The sequence below is a fragment of the Aquarana catesbeiana genome, linkage group LG05 (assembly GCF_042186555.1).
Source record: "Aquarana catesbeiana isolate 2022-GZ linkage group LG05, ASM4218655v1, whole genome shotgun sequence".
Lineage (NCBI taxonomy): Eukaryota > Metazoa > Chordata > Amphibia > Anura > Ranidae > Aquarana > Aquarana catesbeiana.
This window is the reverse complement of record NC_133328.1, coordinates 61,102,434-61,125,758: the sequence shown is the minus strand read 5'-3', so window position 1 is coordinate 61,125,758 and position 23,325 is coordinate 61,102,434. Positions and strand designations below refer to the sequence as shown.

General features: G+C 41.3%; 1 protein-coding gene across 1 annotated transcript in view; it reads right to left on the bottom strand.

Moving 5' to 3' along the window:
* The window catches only part of GAD2 (glutamate decarboxylase 2), a 133,117-nt gene that overhangs the window by 69,428 nt on the left and 40,364 nt on the right, over positions 1 to 23,325 (bottom strand). Inside the window, exon 5 of the mRNA XM_073629789.1 lies at positions 12,639 to 12,729. Within this exon, the coding sequence (XP_073485890.1) occupies positions 12,639 to 12,729 (91 nt within the window). The remainder of the gene's footprint in view (positions 1 to 12,638; positions 12,730 to 23,325) is intronic.

Genomic DNA, 23,325 nt, shown 5'->3' with positions numbered 1-23,325 from the left:
GACATTTATGTCAGGGACACTTCCCCAGCTTGCTATCAGCCGCTGCAAAATGCCCAGAGAGTGTATGAGCTGGCGATTGTGTCAAAGACCCAAAAGCGATTACTATATCAGTAACAAAGGATTTTTGACACAGGAGACAAAAATGGGAGGCATCTCGCCTTTTTAGCTAAACCAATACCTGACCCTATCACAGTTTCCAGTGTTTACGATAGTTCGACCAATCTCCACACCTCCCAGGTTGGGAATATGGAGGCCTTCCTACAATTTTACTCAGACCTTTATAAATCCCAAGCTCATTACACTCCCCCGGAACTATATGAATATGTAGACTCTATAACTTTCCCTACCTTAACAGAGGAGCAACAATTATCCCTGGAAGCACCCATTTCCATAGAGGAGATAGAACACGCCCTTAAAAGTTTCGCTAAACATAAAACTCTGGGGCCGGATGGTTTCCCTATTGAGTGGTATCTAGAGCACCGAGAGGTCCTGGTACCAAGATTACATAAATTATATTCCAATATCTTTACACAGAAAAGTCTCCCCTCATCCATAAAAGAGGCCCTAATTATATTGATTCCTAAGCCCAATAAGGACCCCCTCTGCTGTGAATCCTATAGACCGATTTCCTTAATTAACACGGATTTAAAAATGATGTCTAAAATGTTAGTCTCCCGCATAAATTCAGTAATTACTACACTAATAAGTTCAGATCAAACCGGATTTATTCCGGGGAGATCTACATATTGTAATATACGTAGATTGTTTACAAACCTTCGATCCCCAGGGTCGTGTCCCTGGATGCCCACAAGGCATTTGATTCTGTGGAATGGCCTTATCTCTTCCATATAATGGAAAAATTTGGGTTTGGAAATAATTTTCTTACCTGGATCCGCATATTGTATGACCAGCCTATAGCCCGCATTAGGATCAATGGAATAATTTCTAAACCGTTCACAATTCACAGAGGCACTAGGCATATGTTACAACTATATTATAAATAATCTCCTACCATGCATAGATTCCTTTCCTTCCGTGTTTTTGCCTAAGTTTTTATATATTTTGGCTAACAGCCCAATGTACCAAAAAAATCTATCAAGAAATTGACTCTCTATTGTTAACGTATTTATGGTATCCTAAGAACCCTAGAATAGCTTTGAACACTCTACAATTACCTACAACTCGGGGTGGACTGGCTCTCCCGAATTTAAGATTTTATTATTTTGCTTCACAACTGGTCTACATGCACTGGTGGCTTTTTCCACAATTGGATAATGCCGCTACTGCAGCAGAAGCGGCCCTGCTCTCCTCTTATGAAGCTCTAAATAACTTAATATTTCGGAAAACAGTTAGAATTGCTGAGGGTACAGATATATTCAAGGTCTCTCTTAGGATATATGGACAGTGTCTCCCTCTGGTTCCAGATGACTCAGTCTCTATATCCCCCAACCATCCTATATGGTTTAACCCTACATTTCCGCACTTCCTTGACCTTCCTGATGCTTGCTTATGGGCTACAAAGGGACTAAAATACATACATCAGCTATATGACCATGGTCAATTTAAATCTTTTCCAGCACTACGGCAGGAATTTAGGATACCTAACATATGGAGTTTTAAATATCTGCAATTAAAACACGTAGCTAGGTCTTGACTGGGTCTTAGAAACGTTTCCTTTCAAAACTCTGTCTTGGAGGGAGCATTAATACAACCAGAACACACAGGTCTGATCTCCACTTATTATAAATTACTGGGGAAACCTGACCCCAAACGACTACAGGCCCTCAAGAATCAATGGTTAACAGATATACCAGACCTATCGGACGACAACTGGGAGGAACTCCTTAATACGTATTTCGTTACTGCAATATCTGCTAGAGACAGAATGATACAATTACGTATCTTCCACAGAATTTATTATACTCCTCTGCGGCTTTTCCGCATGCGAAAACTAACCAGTCCTATCTGCCATAAATGTCATAAGAACACGGGTGATCTTCTCCACATGCTCTGGAGCTGCGAAAAGATACGACCATTTTGGTCACGAGTAACCCACTTTATTGCAACTAAATTTACCTAATATCTGCAGCCCAAAGTGGTGTATATTGGCTATTTTCGAGGATGTGGAGTTGGGCTCCTATCAAAAACAATTCTTACGCTTTCTGCTATATTATGTCAGAAAGACGGTAGTTTTGCAGTGGATAAACTCCACGCCAGTTCCCCTTAACCTATGGAAAAACCTAATCAATCAGGTGCTGCCACATACAAACTCACTTATAAAGCTAGAGGGTGTGCTAGTAAATTCATGAAAATATGGGGAGAGTGGACTGAACTTGTAGATACATGTGAACTCCCAGAAGATGGGTTAAACCCATGAAGGGCAATTAAGGAGATTAATCTAACAGGCGGGGATGAGGAATAAAATTCCTAGTTGCCTGTGATATTTGAAAAATGAGAACTATGGCGGCTTAGGTTTGTAATATTCATCGTTATATGTGCAAGTGTTTAAATGGTTAAGATTACTGAGTTTATAAAAATTAAATATTTTGTTATTCGTCAGAGAATTGACTAAAAGGACATCCCATTTTGAATATATGTAGGATGGGGCTGGGAAGAAGAGGGGATTCTGTTTATTTGTAAAAATACATTTGATACTGATGAATCGATAATTGTACACTGAATTATCCATGTAATATGTTTCTGATGTATCCTTTATGTGCTAAAGATTAATAAACACCAGTTTAAAAAAAAAAAAAATGGTGACGTGTTTAATGCTTATTTTACCTGCTGTAAGTTCATATGTGCCATCACAGTGTGTGCAATAAAGTGAGTGAATGAAGTATAGTTGAACAAGAGTGTTTCAAGTGCTTGTGCTTGTGAAACATCAGTGTACAGAAGAAAGAGCAGACAGTTCGGGATGGGGATGGTGGCTGTCAGTGAGGGTTTCAGTCAGATGTCAGATTTAGTGTATGTCAAATATACCCTTCTCAATGGTGCTTCCCTATCCTAGAGCTGCTGCGGTCCAGAACTTTCCTAGGGACAGGGCCTGCATCATGGAAGAAGCGAGGCCTTGCATGTGTTTGGTATTCCCCTTCCAAACCTATGGGTTGAGTAAAACAATTGAGCTGTGCTGAAGAACTGGTGGAGGGTATTTGGTGTTCTGGACTGTTAACTTCAAAATGCTCTGAAATCTGGTGATGGGACAGGTAGGAACAGACCAATGATGGTGGCTGAGGAGATGGGGTCTTTCTGGTGTGGGGCCTGGTGGGATGATGTAGCCAATTGGCATCTGTGAGTGATATCTCACACAGCTATGGGGCAGGTGACACATATAGCATGATTTCCCCATGTCAATGGGCAGTGGCACCTGCAGGGCTTTTTTTCTCAGAGAATAGGTGCAGGAACTCCCCCTTTCTGAGTCACCCCTTTTCTCTGCCCCTTTCCACCTCTGAACACCATTCCTTGGTTCCATGCCCTACCCACCTCCCAGTACTACCCTTTCAGACAATACAGAACCAGGTATCATTTTATGGTGCTAAGTAATTTGAATGGAATTTGGTAATGATAACAAGAAAAGCAGTAAAAGAGATCCCCTGCAGCCAGTAACAATAGAGCCCCCCACCAACAACAATAGATCCCCTAACAACAATGGACCAACCACAAAAAAATCCCCCCCCCCCTAGAAATAATAGGCTCCCGGCAGCAACAACAGATCTTCCCACAGCCAGCATCAATAGACTCTCTGTCAGCCAGCAACAATAGACCCCTCCTTCAACAGTAGATCTCTCCCAGTAAGAACTTACCCCCCCCTGCATTATAAGACCCACCCCCAGCAACAGTAGGTCCCCCACCAGCAACAATAGACCTCCTCAGCAACAATATACCCCCCTGCAGAAATAGATCTCCTTCAGCTAAAATAGATACACCAGCACCGAAAACCAATAGACCCTGCAGCACACCACAGTTCCCCTTGCCAATACATACAGTCAGTCCTGGAGGTGCCGGAATTCTGTTCTCCTGCGTTCCCGCTAAAATAAAAAGCCCTCGGGCGCCTGTTTGGTAACCCCTTCCTACACTCAATGTGCCCCTACTCCTTCTAGCAGGGGATTCAGCCTCCTGGGAGTTTTTGGTATTGTAGGCAAAAGGGGACAAGTAAGGAAAACTCAGAATGTATAGAGGAAGACAATCATAAAGGTGAAAAACTGTACCGCATACCGCATATATCACTGCAAATTCAGAGCGGCTTCCTTCTGAAAATGCTAGTTACCTGGCTGTGTCTGAATTGCTAGTTTCTCTGAGACAAACCTGGAAAGAGCATAAAGCAAATGGAATGCAAGAAGTAATAGTAAAATGTATTTATAATTACATAGTCATTATCATGACAGCCAGGCCACTAGCATTTTCATAAGGACAAGCCAACTACAGAAGCCAATATATTGCTGTAATGACAGATTTCTGTTACATAGAAAACTATGTAGAGCATACTAATATAAGCTCTAGAATTCAAGCAATTTTCCCTGCAAGAAGACGGCTCAGTCAAGCATGGTAATAATAATCTTTGTAATAATCAGTTTAATTACAGCCTCCGTGCAATGTGTCAGAATTACTTGACGAATGGGGGAGAGGAATCAGTTCAGGAAGACAAGCTATGCAATAATATATAGTGAGAACTCATACATTACCATTTTTATCCTATTAAATTCACTCAGCTGAGATCTGGGAGAAAAACAAGGTACGCCAAAAACTAAGTGCAGCAGAAGATGCAACGAATGGTATATTTAATTAAAATAAGCCAAATGGCTACTCACACTAATATAAAGATCAATAGGCATACAACAATACAACAATATAATGCTGTGGTCACTCAGCGGGTCCCCGGTGGATGGTGGTGTTTAGATGTGAACATGAGAGGAGTGGAGAGGAATGACCGGCCAGATATCTGTCATGTTGTCTCAGAACCAGCATGGAACACACTCGGTGTTGCATCGGAAATTACGCCAGAACATTTTTGCCCGTTCCTCTTTGCAAAATAGCTCAAGCTCTGTCAGATTGGATGGAGAGCGTCTGTGAACAGCAATTTTCAAGTCTTGCCACAGATTCTCAATTGCATTTAGCTCTGGTCTTTGACTGGGCCATTCTAACACATGAATATGCTTTGATCTAAACCATTCCATTTTAGCTCTGGCTGTATATTTAAGGTCCTTGCCCTGCTGGAAGGTGAACCTCCACCCCAGTCTCAAGTCTTTTGCTGACTCTAAGAGGTTTTCTTCTAAGATTGCCCTGTATTTGGCTCCCTCCATCTTCCCATCAACTCTGACTAGCTTCCCTGTCCCTGCTGAAGAAAAGCATCCCCACAACATGATGCTGCCACCACGTTTCACGGTGGAGATGGTGTGTTCAGGGTGATGTGCAGTGTTAGTTTTCCGCCACACATAGTGTTTTTCTTTTAGGCCAAAAAGTTAAATTTTGGTCTCATCTGACCAGAACACCTTCTTCCACATGTTTGCTCTGTCTCCCACATGGCTTCTCGCAAACTGCAAACGGGACTTCTTATGGCTTTCTTTTAACAATGGCTTTTTTCTTGCCACTTTTCCATAAAGGCCAGATTTGTGGAGTGCACAGCTAATAGTTGTCCCGTGGACAGATTCTCCCACCTAAACCGTGGATCTCTGCAGCTCCTCCAGAGTTACCATGGGCCTTTTGGCTGCTTCTCTGATTAATGCTCTCCTTGCCTGGCCTGTCAGTTTACATGGACTGCCGTGTCTTGGTACATTTGCAGAGTCTACTTTAAAGACGAAAAATAGGAATAAAAACAGTAACATGCAACAAGAAACACGTTAATGTTTTGTGTGCAAGGAACAAAGCAGATTGCAGAATCTGGAAAGCTAGAATGCAAAAACAAACTAAGCTACAAAAGGCCAAAAGTTTAAAGAGAGAAACTTCTTTTGCTTCAGAAAAAGAATATGTTTTTCAACCCAAAAGTCGCACCTCATCTTTGCAGGCATGGTGTGTTGATTCAGGAGCTATGAATCACGTGACAAATTACAAAAATTTCTTTATTCACATTGACCAGAGTAAAACAAAAAAATCACCACAGCTAATGGTCAAATAATGGAATCAGAAGGAATAAGAGTTTTCTTTGCTGTCCTATTTCCCAGAGTGTCACCAGAAAGAAACCTGTGAAAAGTTTCCTCTATGTCCCTGCTCTTGAAAATCTTTTGTCAGTGAAGAAGCTCAAAAACAAGGCCTTCCAAGAGGACAGTTGTGCCATCACAAAATGATATCTCTTACATGCAAAGGCTAAAATTACAGATGAATGGTATCAGCTGAACTGCAATGAGGTTATTAATACTGCCAAAGAGGAAAAACATTCAAACTGCATTCACACCTGGCACAGACGACTTGGGCAAATAAGTGCTGACATAATAAAGAAATTACCTGAGATTGACTATGCAAGTGGAATAAACATTAGTCCATGTAATCAAACAATGAAATGCACCAGCTGTATAAAATGTATAAAAGGAAAAATGACAAGAAGAGCCTTTCCAAAGCAAAGTAACGGCAGAGCTAAGAAACCTTTTGATTTCAGATCTTTGCAGTCCAATGGAAATATTGACCCCAGGAAATAAGAAGTATTTTCTTACATTTATAGATGATTACTCCAGGTACACTACACTATGGGGGAGATTTACTAAAACTGGAGCGCTCACAATCTGGTGCAGCTGTGCATGGTAGCCAATCAACTTCTAACCTCAGTTTGTTTAATGAAGCTTTGGCAATATAACTTGGAAGCTGATTGTTTCTCTGCAGACGTGAGCCTAATATTGCACTCTTCAGCTTAAGTAAATAAACCCCTATATCTCTTACACAACAAAAGTGAAGTACCAAATAAACTTGAACAGTATCTGGCTCAAGTAAGTAAAAAATCTGGCAAAATGCAGAGTGTATTACACACAGATAATGGAACTGAATATACAGGTGATAACACACACTCGATTCTCAGAAAGTATGGCATAATATTTCAAACTACTGTACCATTCAACCCAGAAAAAAATGGGGTCGCAAAAAGAATGAACCATATTCTATGTGAGAGTGGAAGAACCATGCTGTTTGATGCAGATATGCCAACCACATACGGGGGGGAGGCAATTACGACACAATTACGCATGCTATCTCCAAAATTGACTACCAGGAAAATCAACTGAGAAAACTGCATATGAACTGTGGAATTGAAAAGCCTCGAATTTTAACCTTCTAAACATTTTTGGAAGCAAAGCCCAGGTGCACATCCCAAAAGAAAAACATTTAAAATGGGATGCTTGCGAAAAGGTGGGTGTATTTGTGGGGTACAGTGAATGTCAAAAGGGATACAGAATTCTACTCCAAGACACAAACAAGGTAACCATCAGTAGAAGTGTAATTCTCTATGAAACTTTAGTGTGTTCAAAATTTAATGAACTAACATAAACACTTTAAACTTCGGTCTCCGACTGGACAGGCAATCTTCTGGGACCTGTGACGTGTCCCAGAAGATTGCTGAGAGGGAGGGGGCGCCTAGGGGGAGAAGAGGAGCCACCTAGGTGGCCTGTAGTCGGAAGTAGGAAGTGGGGCAGGAAGTCCCACTCAAAACTAGTCACCCACTCCCCCCCCAAAAAAATTACATGCTACGTGCCATGTAAGGGGGCGAGGAGTGCTTAAAGCAGAAGTTCCACTTTTGGGTGGAACTCAGCTTTAACGAAGACAATCCAAATATTGTAAAAGAAAAAATCAGGCCAGAAAAGAGGCTTCAATCAGGAAATCCACCAGAAGCAATAACAGCATCCCAAGTCTATCCTATGTTGCTCTCGTAGCATTAAAACCAGAGCCATATTCATGGGATTAGATGCAACCCATGAGAAACAAAAGTGGATCAGAGCTTTTGACAAAACCACTTACAAGAAACGGATCTATAGAACCGCGATCTAAAATGGGACTAATATAAGGAGTAGTTGTTGAGTGGAGGTGTTGGAATACATTCTTCATGTATTTTGTGCAGCAACTACATCAAGTAGTAGGTGGCAATGTTTACAAGTTTGTAGCTGCTCTACTGTTAACCACTTTAGGTCCACGCTATAGCTGAATGATGGCCACAGCATGGACCTGTTTTTCCGGGATGCCATCATAGGACGTCCTCCCCTTTGCGCGCTCCCTGTGCGCCCCCTGCAGCGAGACTCACCGATCCGACAATCAGCATACTGACATATTACAGTAGGATATGGTAGCACAAGCCGATAAATGACACCACAGTAACAGCTTTGCCTCCTAGGTAAAAATAGGTGGAAAGGTTCTTGTGAGTACTGGTAACTATAAGCAGTAGCATTCATTGCTAATCAGATGCTGCATAAGTAAATATAAGGCGTATAAAATGGGAGATAAGACATGTTCTTCAACTGATATTGGCTGTGTATTAATTATTTTAAATATGTGTGGTTTGGAGAGGCTTTTAAAGGCAGGTAACTAAGAGGTAACTACATTTTTGGGTTGAGTGGGAAAGGTTTACAGCCCTTTATTTTTTTGGTGTTCGTGTCCCATCTTTTACTTCCTGTCTTAGAGATGCAACAGGAAGTGGAAGGAAATGTCTACAAAGTGAGTGAAATCCTCTCTTACACAGCTGTTACTGGATCAGGTGTCTTTAATTGTAATGACCCCTCACCTTTAGTTCTGGTGACTCTAAAATTTTTGATTTCCTGTGACTTTTCTGTCTCTGTGACAATGGTCACCAGGACAAAGAGAGAGGGTGAATCTACCAGGCAAAGAAACAGCAAAGACGTTTTAGCCAAGTATATTTATGTCCATACCATGTTTGGGAAACTTTGTATCCCTAATTGTTTTTCCTTACCCCAAACAGTTCTTTTTGGGCATCTCATTATATGATACCTTATGATATTGTACTTGACTGCAACTTTTTCTGAGTACTAACAGTGTTTACTGTTGTTTTATCGTTGACTGACTATCTGGTCATGTTTTAAATTTCAGTAAAAAGTCTTGTAAGAGAAAGTTTAGAAATGTCAAATACATTTACATGGGAAATAAGACACCTGGTACATTCATTATCAACATAACAAATGCCAACTTTTTTTTATGCCAAGGACTGTTCAAGAGTTAAGGTTTGGTTTGGATGAAAGACTATTTTTATATCTGTATGTGAAAGTATTTTTCAATGCAACAGCTACTGAGCTGTGAAATTATTCAACTTGTTTGTGAAGGTATAATTCTCCAGTCACTGGGTAGTTATGTACCTCATCACTTCACTGGCCACATGCTTGTTCCAGGTCCTGGGACATTCAATAGAGAAATATGGATAAAGAAGACAAACCTGGAGCTTGCAACTTCAAAAAAGTGAGCATTGATACTTCTTCTATTTTCCCTCTGACAATCTCCTTTTAATATTCATGATGGAGTCAAAGGTTTAGGGGATGGGGAGCACACTGCTGTGGCCAATGGTATGTCAGGGTGAAAGATGCTAGACATGTGCAATTTGTTTCGGAATGAATCAAAATTCGGCCAAATTTTGCATCCAAATGTCCGAAGAAAAAAATAACGAATTTCAACTAATATGAAAGAAATTATAACGAAAATAAGGACTGAATTCGGCATGAGTTGTTAATTCGTTAAAGGTCTAATGAAACAAAAAGTCAACTTACAGAGTAAATCTTACAGTCCAATCAGCTGATTAATTTTGTGCTGGAGGATGGATTACTTGCAAAGTGCATTCCTGAGAACTGAGTGAGAAGAGTGTTGTATTGTATTTGAGCAGAGGAGAAGAGATATTGTCATTGTGTGTGTTGATGGTTTCAATAAACAAACCACTTTCTGAACTATGAATCATTATCATGAATATATACATAGATAAATAACGAATTATCCGAAAACTAAACAATTAACCACTTAAGGACAGAGCCTCGTTTTGAGATTTGGTGTTTACAGGTTAAAATCATTTTTTTTTGCTAGAAAATTACTTAGAACCCCTAAACATTATATATATTTGTTTATATCACCCTAGATAATAAAATGGCGGTCGTTGCAATACTTTCTGTGACACTGTATTTGCGCAGCGGTCTTACAAGCGCACTTTTTTTGGAAAAAAATACACTTATTTAAATTAAAAAATAAGACAACAGTAAAGTTAGCCCAATTTTTTTTATATTGTAAAAGATGATGTTACGCCGAGTAAATTGATACCCAACATGTTACGCTTCAAAATTGTGCCCGCTTGTGGAATGGCAACAAACTTTTACCCTTAAAAATCTCCATAGACGATGTTTAAAAAATTCTACAGGTTGCATGTTTAGGGTTACAGATTTATTTTACTTTTATTTTTTATTATTACACTGTAAAAAAAAAAATGTGTTACTTTTATTCCTATTACAAGGAATGTAAACATACCTTGTAATAGAAAAAAAGCATGACAGGACCTCTTAAATATGAGATCTGGGGTCAAAAAGACCTCAGATCTCATATTTACATTAAAATGCAATAAAAAAAAATGTGATTTTGAAGTAGCTTCCGCCCTGCGATGGTATGGAGCCGAGTGGGGGTCATCTTCCCCTCACTTAGCTCCATACCACAGAGGGGACAGGATCCGATCGCTGGCGGCTCCGGTAAGCAGCGGAGGGCACCGGTAAGAGGCAGAGGGCAGTGGCGCGCATCGGGAGGGTGGGCCTCTCCCGCCACCAATAAAAGTGATCTTGCGGCAAATCTACCACTTTTTATCTGAAAGCCGACCGCCCACTGAAGAAGAGGATACTGGGGTTATGGCAGCTAGCTGCTACCATAACAATGATATTCCACTTCCAAGAGCCAACATGCAACGACGACGGGTGGTCGGCAAGTGGTTAAGGACCGGAAGAATTTACCCCCTTAATGACCATGCCATTTTTTGCTATATGGCACTGCTTCGCTGACTTTTATTGCGTGGTCGTGCAACGTTGTACCCAATCAAAATTTACGTCCTTTCTTTCCCACAAATAGAGCTTTCTTTTGGTGGTATTTGGTCACCATTGCGGTTTTTATTTTTTGCGCTATAAACAAAAAAATATAGCAGCAATTTTATTAAAAAAACTATATTTTTTACTTTTTTCTATAATAAATATCCCCCAAAAAATGTATAAAAAAACTAATTTGTTCCTCAGTTTAATCCAATATGTATTCTACATATTTTTGGTAAAAAAAAATCACAATAAGCGTATATTGATTGGTTTACGCAAAAGTTATAGCGTTTCCAAAATAGGGGATAGATTCATGGCATTTTTATTCTTATTTTTGTTTTTACTAGTAATGGCGGTGATCATCAATTTTTAGCGGGACTGCGACATTGCGGCGGACATATCGGACACTTTTGACACTTTTTTGGACCAGTGACATTTAAACAGTGATCAGTGCTATAAAAATGCACTGATTACTGTATAAAAGACACTGGCAGGGAAGGGGTTAACGCTAGTGGTGATCAAGGGGTTAAGTGTTCCCTAGGGAGGTGTTTCTAACTGTGGGGGCAGTGGACTGACTGGAGGAGGAGAGAGATCGCTCTTCCTGATTACTAGGAACAGACGATCTCTTTCCCCTCTGTCAGAACGGGGATCTGTTAGTTTACATTGACAGATCCCTGTTCTGGCTCTCTGTGGAGCAATCGAGGGTGGCCGGCAGACATTGCGGCCGCGTGTCATGCACATCGGCTCTGGCGCCGCACCCACTGTATCTATTGCACGAACTGACGTACAGCTACAGCAATTTGCGCATTAGAGCCAACCTGCTGCGGTATTATGACGGGCGGCTGGTCGGCAAGTGGTTAAACAATAAAACGAATCGATACGTTATAACGAATAGCTATACTCTACAGAAATTATGAATTATCTGAAAACAAATTAACATAACATAATGAATGTACCAGAACGAAATGATGTCTTTTACGAACGAAAAGGAACTAAATTTTCCGCCATGCACAAGTCTAAAAGAGACCAGTTGAGACAATCTAGAGCCATCCCAGCTACACCACCCACAGAGATTACTGTGCCCACTGTATACTACCCCTCAGAAGTATGGTAACCTCATCCATAGTGCATGCAGCACTAGGGCTTTTCAACAATCTCATTGCATTGTACATTCCAGAGTTATATGACAGACCATGCCATATACAAAACCTCCACAGATCCACCATTAACACCTGCATACCTATATCAGGGCATCCCCAGAACTCAATATGTGCCCACAACATATAGTTCAATTAAGTGACACAAGTTGATTTTTATTCTATTTTTTAGGTTATACAGTGCAATCTTAGCAAATGCTAGCAACATACAACCTTAAACCCACCACAACAAGTATATTCCATTATAATTGTATCTTGCATTCTAAAAATTGTTATGTCAATGTCAATCATATTCAGACTGTCTTTGCTATAGTACAATATATACAGTATATTGCCTTTACAGCAATTCTGTAAGCACTAGATACAAGGCACCTTAGCTCATTTATGGGTATCCCCAGTGTTCACATACAATCAGCATATGTTTTTACTACACACAATATTTTGTACATTGTATAGTAGACAATATATGTATCTTCTGCTAAAGTTACAAGTTCATTATATTCACAATACTTACATATTGGTGTTTGCAGTTGAGGTCAGCCAGTCTGCTGCTAAGCCAACCATGTCCAGACCAGTTGAGAGCTGGTTAAAATATCGTGGATGTCCTAGAAAACATAAAATAATAGATTAATAGATTATTCGTAACATAACATACAGTATATTGTTGTAATGTGTTGAATTCAATGGGTTTTACAAAATCAGGTGTTATTTTTTTCAGCAATGTATAGCAAAGAAATATGGCCTTAAATCTGACTTCTAGATAAAGAGCATTGCAGTCATTTCTGGAGGTAGCATAGCAAATTTTGGACATCTCACAGACTACACTGCACTTGAAAAATAGTGATTGATTTACTAAAGGCAAATAGACTGTTCACTTTGCAAGGAAAAGTAAGGCTAGCAAATGTGGTTAAAGTGGAACGTCACGCAAAAAGAAAAAACATAGCAAAAACCTTCACCCAAAAAGTCCTGCTGGTTTGCCAGCTTGTAAATGATTTACAGTTTTTTTTGGGGGGAGGGGGAGCAAGTACTGATTTTTTTCAGTACTCGCTCCCACTTACTGCAATCCTCGCCTTTTCAAGGATGGCACCCCTAGCCCCACTTCTCTTCCCTCTCACAGCCTCCTGGGACATGTCACAAATCCCAGGAGGCTGCAGGACCATTCACAAAGTATCATGCAAGGTCAAGCTAGCAGAATGGGGAGCTGCCTGTGGTTCCTCAGGAAGCCACGACTCGCTCCTGTAACCAAGATGGTGGCACCAGAGATCCATAGCAGTAATAAGAACTGGCTATGGGAAGACAATGCTTGACCCAAGGCACAGGTAAGGATCTGATTTTTAAAAATCAACAGCTACAGTATTTATAGCTACTGACTTTAAAAAAAACCTGAAGGAAATCAGTCCAGGACCTTCTCCAGAGGCTTTTTGAGGTAGACATCCCGCTGTGCCCCAAGGTTTTTCTATTAGGTCTACTGCCCAATAGCCTGCCTAAGTTAGCTAAGAAATTAACACGCCATATTCTTACAGCCGCTAGGTGTCTTATTGCCCTCCAGTGGAAGAGGCAAGCGCCCCCGACCTCTATTGACTATGTAGAAAATTTAGCGGCATGATGCGATATGGAAGCCTTGGCACTTGCGGGGAAACCCCCACATGAATGCTTAATGGCTTTTTGTCTGTATTAATGGTAAGCTCTCATCCTCCCCAGGAGCGTCAAACCCAGCTGTCTACTATTCCTCTGACCTCGTCTGTTTTTCTCTTCTGCCTCCTATTTTTACTGTTGGCATTTTTCGACTCTGTCAACTGTCAAGGGGTCTTGTAATAGAGCTGCTAAACTTAGGATGGTTCCTACTGGGACTGTGATGTCCTTGATATATATATATATATATATATATATATATATATATATATATATATATATATATATATATATATATATATATATATATATATATATATATATATATATATATAATTTTTTTTTTTCTTTTCTACCTTTTGATATTTTGTATATTGGAAAAATCTAATAAAAATTGTCAATTAAAAAAAAACAAACAAAAAAAAAAACCCTGAAGTTTCACTTTAAATTTCACTTTGCATAGAACAACCAATCACATGCACAGAAAAAGAAACAGATTTTTTGCTTGCACATGATGGGACAATAGAAGTCAGTAGAGCTTTACGTTGTTCACTAAACTCGGGGAAAACTTCCCTTGCATAGTCAACAGCTTATTTGCCTTTAGTAAAGCAAGCCCATAATGTGTTGCCCTTGCCCAATTTCAGCCTGTAAATGGATAATGAGGAAGTAGTGGGACACTAACTAATGCTGACTAATAGGGAAAAACCCAACAGGCTGGATGTGCAGAAGTCGATCTGTAGTTTTCGATCCATGTATGCCTACCTTAACCTCCTTAGCGGTATTCCCGAGTGTGGCTCAGGGTGAATTTTTACTACCAAAAGTGGTAACCCCGAGCCACACTCGGGATCGCATCACAGGATCCAGGCAACGTTACTTACCTTGTCCCCAGGATCCTGCGATGTCTCCCCGCTGTGTCCGCTGGCTGTTTACTCCGCTCGAAGTATCACAGTGTCGGGCTCTGCTCCCTGCGAACGTCGCGACACACGGGGACGGAGCCCGGCACCAAATTCAAAAAGTTAAAAACACAATACATATACAGTACACTGTAATCTTACAGATTACATTACTGTATCTAATTATTTCACATCCCTTTTGTCCCTAAATTGCTTTGTCCAGTGTCCTACTTGCAGTTTTATATTATATATACTGTTCTTTCTGCCTGGAAACTGAAGAATGTCCATAGCAACCAAAAAGTGTCCCTTTACGTCAAAAGTGGTTTTCGACCAGCTAGAAAACAGCGACAATAAATTAGAATCACTTGCAGAATTGAACAATAGTGATTTGTGGGGAAATTCGTCATCAAACCCTGAAAGTAACGACAGCGACAATTCTGCAACTGAGCAAATTTCAGTGTTCAGTGTTTTTGATTTGATTACATTATTGAATACATTGTATTATTATTATATTATTATTTGTTATAATTATTTATAGTTATTTATTATAATATAATTTATGATTTCGTGTTTCAAACTTTATCATACCCGGGATGTCTACTAGACTTTTGTTTGGACAGATTTAAGTGCGTTATTACTAAGAATTACAGGCCTACCATATGAAACGCCAAATTTCCATGCAAAACAATGTACCGCTTTGAGCATCAAAAATCTGACATAATCATACCGCCAGGGAGGTTAAAGAGGAGGTTCAGCCCCCCCACGAAACATTTAAAGTCAGCAGCTACAAATACTGCAGTTGTTGACTTTTAATATATGGATACTTACCTGTCCAGGGAGCCTGCAATGTCGGCACCGCAGCCGATCTTTAGATCGGCTTTCGGGTGCAGCCGCCACCATTTCTGGTAAGGGAACCCAGCGGTGAAGCCCTTCAGCTTCACAGCCAGTCCCCTACTGTGCATGCACGAATTGCGCTGCACTTTCTAACCGGTCCGGTGGCGGAGGAAGTAGGAGGGGGCTGAACTTCTGGGAGACCGGGCTGTGGACCTGTCCGAACCAGGTACCTGTTCCCCCTCCCTCCTGAAAGGTGGCAAATGTGGCACTGGAGGGGGGGAGGAGACAGATAAGCAGAAGTTCCACTTTTGAGTGGAATTCCGCTTTAAAGCGGAGTTCCACCCAAATTTTGAACAATATCTGTATGTATTCTCTTCCTTGCCTAGATGCTGACATGCCGCTTAAAAAAATGTAAATCGCCGTAATTACCTTTTATTTTTCTATTCTTCTTTGCACTTCCTGGTTCTCCTCCTGTGGGAGTAGGTGTGTTTCTAGCCTCTCCCAGACTCCTGGGAGCTAGTCTCAGGCTTCCCAGGACGCCACTGAGCATGTGCGGGAACGAGCGGTGAATGCTGGGAGCACAGCATTCACCACATCCAGGAAATAAATGCTTGTGGGCTTCAAATGCCCACAATGAAGATGGAAACCGCCTTCAGTGAATAATATAAGTTATTCTTTCCGACGAAATCTGACACAGGCAGACATATTACACACAATATGTGAGTATGTAATGCTGAGAAGAAAAGTTTGTGAATGAACTAAAAAAAAAAAACCGATAGATAGGTGGACCCCCGCTTTAAGTAATCATCCCCTGCCAGAAAGCTTTCAGCGTTAGATGGACAGCACAGTACAATGATGCCGAGCCTGATTGCCTCATTGGGCTGCTCCTTACTTCTGCCTGAACTGGAGATTTCAGAAAACTAAACTCAGGCATGTATGCTAGGAGTATATTAAAATACATTTATTGATTTTGGACTAGATGACACTCATCACTATATCATTCTCCACCTCCAGTAAAGTTATTTAAGAGCACAAAAACGAGATGTTGGCAGACATAGGAAGCTGTGTAGTGCACTAAGCAAATAAAAACAGATGCTAAGAATCGCTTCCAAGAAGCAAGAGAAGCGGTACCATGCAGTGACCATGCAGACATAATAACTTCTACTATGAATTATAGCCAGCATACAAAACAGGAGCTGTACTACTATAAAATACCACTACATACAGAATAAGAATACCACTACATATAGAATAAGAATAGACATTAGGGGGCTGGCCGCTGCCAAGATTCTGGTACAAAAAAGTAATAGGGAAAGATCTAAGATTTCAATGTCTGTGTTGTGAATATGAATTCCTTCTCAATGCTTTTAGATACAGAGAGGAGTGTTTTTACTGCTTGTAAATATTTTGGTGAGCATGAACGAGGCACAGGTTCACTTTCAATGCATTTTACCTAAGTGAACAGGCAAACAAAAAAAAAAACCTCCAAAAGCTACACCAAGAGCAGACCTTTTAGATACAACCTAAACAAACATAAAACCAACACATCTATACCTCCTGCTATCAGTGTCCTGGACACCATTCCAGAATCCCAACGTATCCTTTGTGTAAATGCCAACCTGACTGAAAATGTGGATGTAACAGAGAAATCAATTTGTCAAATCATAAACTTTTCGAACCAGAAATAAGAGTTCTCTCCAAAGGCCTCACTATCTGCCCAACCACCAAATTGGATAGTTTACAGTCATTGTCAGATATGCAGGAATTCTTCAGGGGACTAATGCCTAGTACACACTACAAGTGTTTTTTTTTCATTCAACCCAGCAGCTGAAGGAAAAAAAAACTGGCAGCTCAGGATAAGCCGCTGTACTAACTATCTGATGTTAGTACAGCGATCTCCCCTGCTGTGCTATTTTGTTCTGACAGGGGTGATGCCCCCCCGCCACAACACACCCTAAAAATGAGTTTATATTCAAGATGGTGCTGCTATAAGACTGCAAACAGAACAAAATAAATGACAGCGCACAAATACAAAAATTACATTTTATACATATTTATTTTTTTACATTAATAGCAAGGCTATATAAAACACCTGTACATATTCAAAAATATGGGGAAGGGGGGATGAGGTGCTTCGGCCCACGGGATCTGGTATGTGTACACTGTAAGTTATTTTGTTCTGTTTGCAGTCTCTTTGCAGCACCATCTTGAATGTAAACACATTTTTAGAGTGTGCCTTCCAAGTCTGTTGTTTGTATATTGTAAGGGTCCTGACCAGATCCCTTGGACCGAAGCACCCCATCCCCCCTTCATTACCTCTTATTAGTGTCCACCTGTGTTATAGGAGGAGTCCTTATAGTTCTCCCATAAAGAGGAGTTTGTCTCCCATGGTTGAGATGCAGGACCTTTCATTCTATGAATAGTGTAGGACCCACTGATAATGGGGTACTTTGACGCAGTTGTGAACTTAGCACTATATGGCCATAAGGTGTAACCAAATCCCCACATTTTTGAATATGTTCAGGTGTTTTAAATAGCCTTGCAGGTTTTATATGTCATTTTTGTATGTGTACGCTGTCATTTATTTTGTTCTGTTTGCGGTCTTTAGCAGCACCATCTTGAATGTAAATGCATTTTTTGGGTGTGCCCCCACCCCCCCAAGTCTGTTGTTTGATTAGAGCCATAGACTCTAATAGGCTCCAAAATAATGTGGACTTGGAGTGCAGAGCATTGCGCTTGGAGCCCAACAGATGTGTTAGAAAAGCCAATGAATATTTGCTTTTCTAACACTGAACCGCCTCTCCTAACAGGAAGCACGGGTCTAATACCTGTCACCTGCTTGGCTGAAAGGACAGGCGCTCCTATTGGATGCCTAACAGGAAGAAAGAAGTGACACATGAAGGACACAGCTCGCCGATGCCTAACCCGCTGCCCGTCCAACAGCTCGCCGCCGTCACCCGCTTCCTGACCCGCCACCAAGATGGGCTAAGTGCCGGTCAGACAGGAAGCAGGCAGGAGGGGGGTCACAGTGGCTGCATTTGATGGGCACAGTGGCTGCAATTGATGGGCACAGTGGCTGCATTTGATGGGCACAGTGGCTGCATTTGATAGGTATAGTGGCTGTAATTGATGGCACAGTGGCTGCATTTGATGGGCACAGTGGCTGCATTTGATGGGCACAGTGGCTGCATTTGATGGGCACAGTGGCTGCATTTGATAGGTATAGTGGCTGTAATTGATGGCACAGTGGCTGCATTTGATGGGCACAGTGGCTGCATTTGATGGCACAGTGGCTGCAATTGATGGCACAGTGGCTGCAATTGATGGCACAGTGGCTGCATTTGATGGCACAGTGGCTGCATTTGATGGGCACAGTGGCTGCATTTGATGGCATAGTGTCTGCAATTGATGGCACAGTGGCTGCATTTGATGGCACAGTGGCTGCATTTGATGGCACAGTGGCTGCATTTCATGGGCACAGTGGCTGCAATTGATGGGCACAGCAGCTGCATTTGATGGGCACAGTGGCTGCATTTGATAGGCACAGTGGCTGCAATTGATGGCACAGTGATTGCATTTGATGGGCACAGTGGCTGCAATTGATGGGCACAGTGGCTGCATTTGATGGGCACAGTGGCTGCAATTGATGGCACAGTGATTGCATTTGATGGGCACAGTGGCTGCATTTGATGGCACAGTGGCTATAATTGATGGGCACAGTGGCTGCGATTGATGACACAGTGGCTGCAATTGATGGGCACAGTGGCTGCAATTGATGGCACAGTGGCTGCATTTGATGGGCACAGTGGCTGCATTTGATGGGCACAGTGGCTGCATTTGATGGCAAAGTGAGTCTGCAATTGGTGTCTTATTTTTTCAGTATTTTTCAGAATTTGTCAGTTTGTTTGCCCCCCCAAAAAATTTTGAGCACCAACCACCACTGGGCTACACGTCACACATTCTTATCATTCTCACCAAACCACAAATACAGTGCCTAGGATGTTACACAGCTCATCAAATTCATTCTTACACACAACTACTTTACTTTCAATAATGTCATCTATCTTCAGTGTATGAGTACTGCTATGGGAAGTAAAATGGCACCCCAATATGCAAACTTATTTATGACTGACGTGGAGGACAAATTCCTTCACAGCATGTAACAAAAGCCATACAGATACTATCACTATATCGATGATATTTACATCATATCGACAGAAGGTGAATAAAATCTAAAAAAATTTTACTCATTGATCAACACTTTTCACCCATCAATCAAACTAAAAATGGATTATTCAAACACATGTTTCAACTTCCTAGACACCACAGTATGCTTTAGGGATGACAAGGTTCACATTGCGATATACAGGAAACCCACTGACAGATGCAGCTATCTCCACAGCTCCAGTTTTCACCCCCAACACACCAAACGGGCAATCATACACAGCCAGGCCATCAGATACCACTGAATATGCTCAGAACCAGAAGAGAGAGATAAACATCTCAGAACAGTAGCAGGCTCCTTCCATAAGAAAGGTTACAAGGACAAAACCATCAACACTGGCATAAACACGACCTTGAAAACCCAAAGAGAAAATCTACTTCGATACAAAGAGAAAAAAACAAATAACCGTGTACCTCTAGTAACCACATACAATCCTGCACTAGAAGGGACAAGGAAGATAATCAAAGATTTACAACCCATCATAACAGAGGATAAAACTCTGAAAGAAATATTCCAACATTCCCCAATACTGGCTTTCAGACAACCACCCAACCACAGACATAAACTAATCTTCCACCTTACCAACTGTTCAGTGTCTGCTCCCAAGACCTCCTGCTCTCTAGTTCCCTCGTCCCCTCCTCCCATGCTCGCCTCCAGGACTTTTCCTGAGCCTCTCCCATCCTCTGGAACTCCCTACCCCAATCTGTCTGACTAGCTCCTACACTGCTTGCTTTTAGACAGTCCCTGAAAACCCTTCTCTTCAGAGAAGCCTATCCGGTCCACCACCTAACAACTGTACATTTATTTTCTCCACCAGCACATCCCCCACAGTTACTACCTCTTGTATCTCTTGACCTTCCCTCTTAGATTGTAAGCTCTAAGGAGCAGGGCCCTCTGCAACCAAATCAATCTAAAAGTGTCACACACACACAAAAGGGACCTTCACTGTCACAGGATAATACAACTGCACCTCCAGTAATAATGTGTACCTCATCCAATGCAAAAAATGTAGCTTACGTTGGTGAAATGGGACAGATGTTGCGACAAGGATGAATTTCCACAGATACACCACCAAGGAACACAAAGAAGATGAGTTCTGCACACCTGTGGGACACCATTTCTCACAATCGGACCACACTATGGAAGACCTTAGTTCTTAAAGGAAATTTCAAAACTATTCCGAAGAGGAGAAGGAGAATTTTTGCACTAAGAATGATAGGTCTATTTCACACAAAAGATAATAGCCTAGATTTAGACATGGGTGTTCTTATTCATTATCCAACAGTTTTATGACCCCCTCTGTGACTGTCATTATGCACTTTCGCCTTATCACCCAATATATTATTATCAAAGATTAACATCTCTGAACATATTAGCGAAGTCCCCAGAGATGACAAAGCTATAAACATGATACAAAGCAATGTAGTGATATATGGTTCCTACAAGATGCCCTTGACTTGCAAGTTGAGCTACATGCAGTATAATTGTAACTATACAGTGGGGACGGAAAGTATTCAGGCCCCCTTTAATTTTTCACTCTTTGTTATATTGCAGCCATTTGCTAAAATCATTTAAGTTCATTTTTTTCCCTCATTAATGTACACACAGCACCCCATATTGACAGAAAACACAGAACATTTTTGCAATTTTGATTTTAGCAAATGGCTACAATATAACAAAGAGTGAAACATTTAAGGGGGTCTGAATACTTTCTGTCCCCACTGTATAGGGCTTAATGTTGATAAATGTATGCACTTGGTGGCTAAAAACATGCATCATCATATATCCCAGGGGAGGTAAATCCAGGGCCGCTGATAGAAATTCTGGGGACCCCGTATAGCCTACCTGACTGGGCCCCCTTCAGCCCCACCCCTGGTCCCTCCTTTATCCCCACCCCTGGCCCTACCCCTATACAGACAGGCTAGGGTATACAGACAGGCTAGGGTATACATAAAGGCTAAATTGTGGGCGTGGCCAATTTAAAAATATGCGCCACATGGAGCTGAAAAACGGACGTGGTTTAAATTATGCTTAATTATTGGGGTGTGGTTAATTGGAGTCTAAGATGACTGTGTGTAGGATGCAGATGACACTGTGCTGCGTTCAAAACTGCACTGTCTAGTTTCTCACAGTCAAACAGTTCTACATGAAAAAGGAGATGCTATTTATGTCAGCTAAGCCCACTTTTTAAAAACAAACTTTCTAAACTTTTTATGAGAAGTAATATTATGTCTAAAGACCGGTTCACACCATGCCTGTATTTGAATTGTGAAGGAACGCGCTGTGGATTCCTGTACAATTCAACCTGCATGCAAAACGCACTGCTTTTGCGATCTGCGGCAGGTGTCAACAAAAAGTTAATAACACCTCAAACGCAGGTCCCAAACATAGTGTGTTTGCTGTGCTCCTGCCAGCCCTGGATCACCATGTGATCTGGTTGCAGTGCATTTTAAAAAGTAGTGCATACACTACTTTTGGTGCATTGAAATTTTAGCCCATTCAAAATAAATGAGCTTGAAATTGCACTGCACGGACCCGCATGTGAATGGCACAGGAATGTACAGTGCATTCCTGTGTGATTCAGCTCCAGACATGGTGCGAACCAGTGATCTAAAAATTTAGATAGAAGTAATAAAAAGTGGGGTTTGCTGACATTGATGGCATCTCCTTTTTCATGTAGCACTTATGTGAGAAATATGGCTGTTCAGTATAAAACCCAGTTTCTCACAGTCAGGACAGCTGTGCTACATGAAAAAGCAGACATTTGACTTTACATTGTAGTTAATGTGACTGGGCTAACCTGCAGTCCCCTGAAAATCCAAATCCACTGCCACCATATTGTTCATGTAGCTCATGTGTGCTACCTGAAGAAGCCTGGAACAATCAGCCTCAAAGCCGGCCACACCCCTTCCCGCCCACTCAAACTACAGGATCTCACAGTCAGGCTCCGCCTCTGAGACGTTTAGCCTGAGTGAGTCCTCATTGAGAGCAGCTGAACAGCTTCTGAAGGAGGAGCAGAGGAGGGGGGGAGTTGGAGAAAGACTACAACATTTTTATTCTGCACTCTGTTCAGATTGCCTGGGCCCCCCTGGTGGCTGGGTCCGGTACAACAGGGCTAGTTGTACTGGCTTATCAGGGGCCCTGGGTACATCTAGGGCAGTGATGGTGAATCTTGGCGCCCCAGATGTTTTGAAACTACATTTCCCATCATGCTCATGCACTCTGCAGTGTAGTTGAGCATCATGGGAAATGTATTTCCAAAACATCTGGGGTGCCAAGGTTCGCCATCCCTGATCTAGGGAAATCAATGATGAGCAAAAATCTGGGTGTTCCAATAGATTATAACCTTAATAACAGCATGTAATGGCAAATTGCAGTTTCCAGAGCGAAACAATATGCTTTTTTGTGTAAAAATTTAAAGAGTGTGAAATATAATGAATCCACAATGCATTAATAAGACCTTATTTCGTATATTCAGTTCAGTTTTGGGAACCATTTCACAAAAAAATTATGCTGTGGAACTGGAGACAGTACAGAGAAGAACAACTAAAGTAAAGTGGTTCTAAAGTTTTTTTTTTCTTTTTCCTTTAAAATAATAAACACATCATACTTACCTG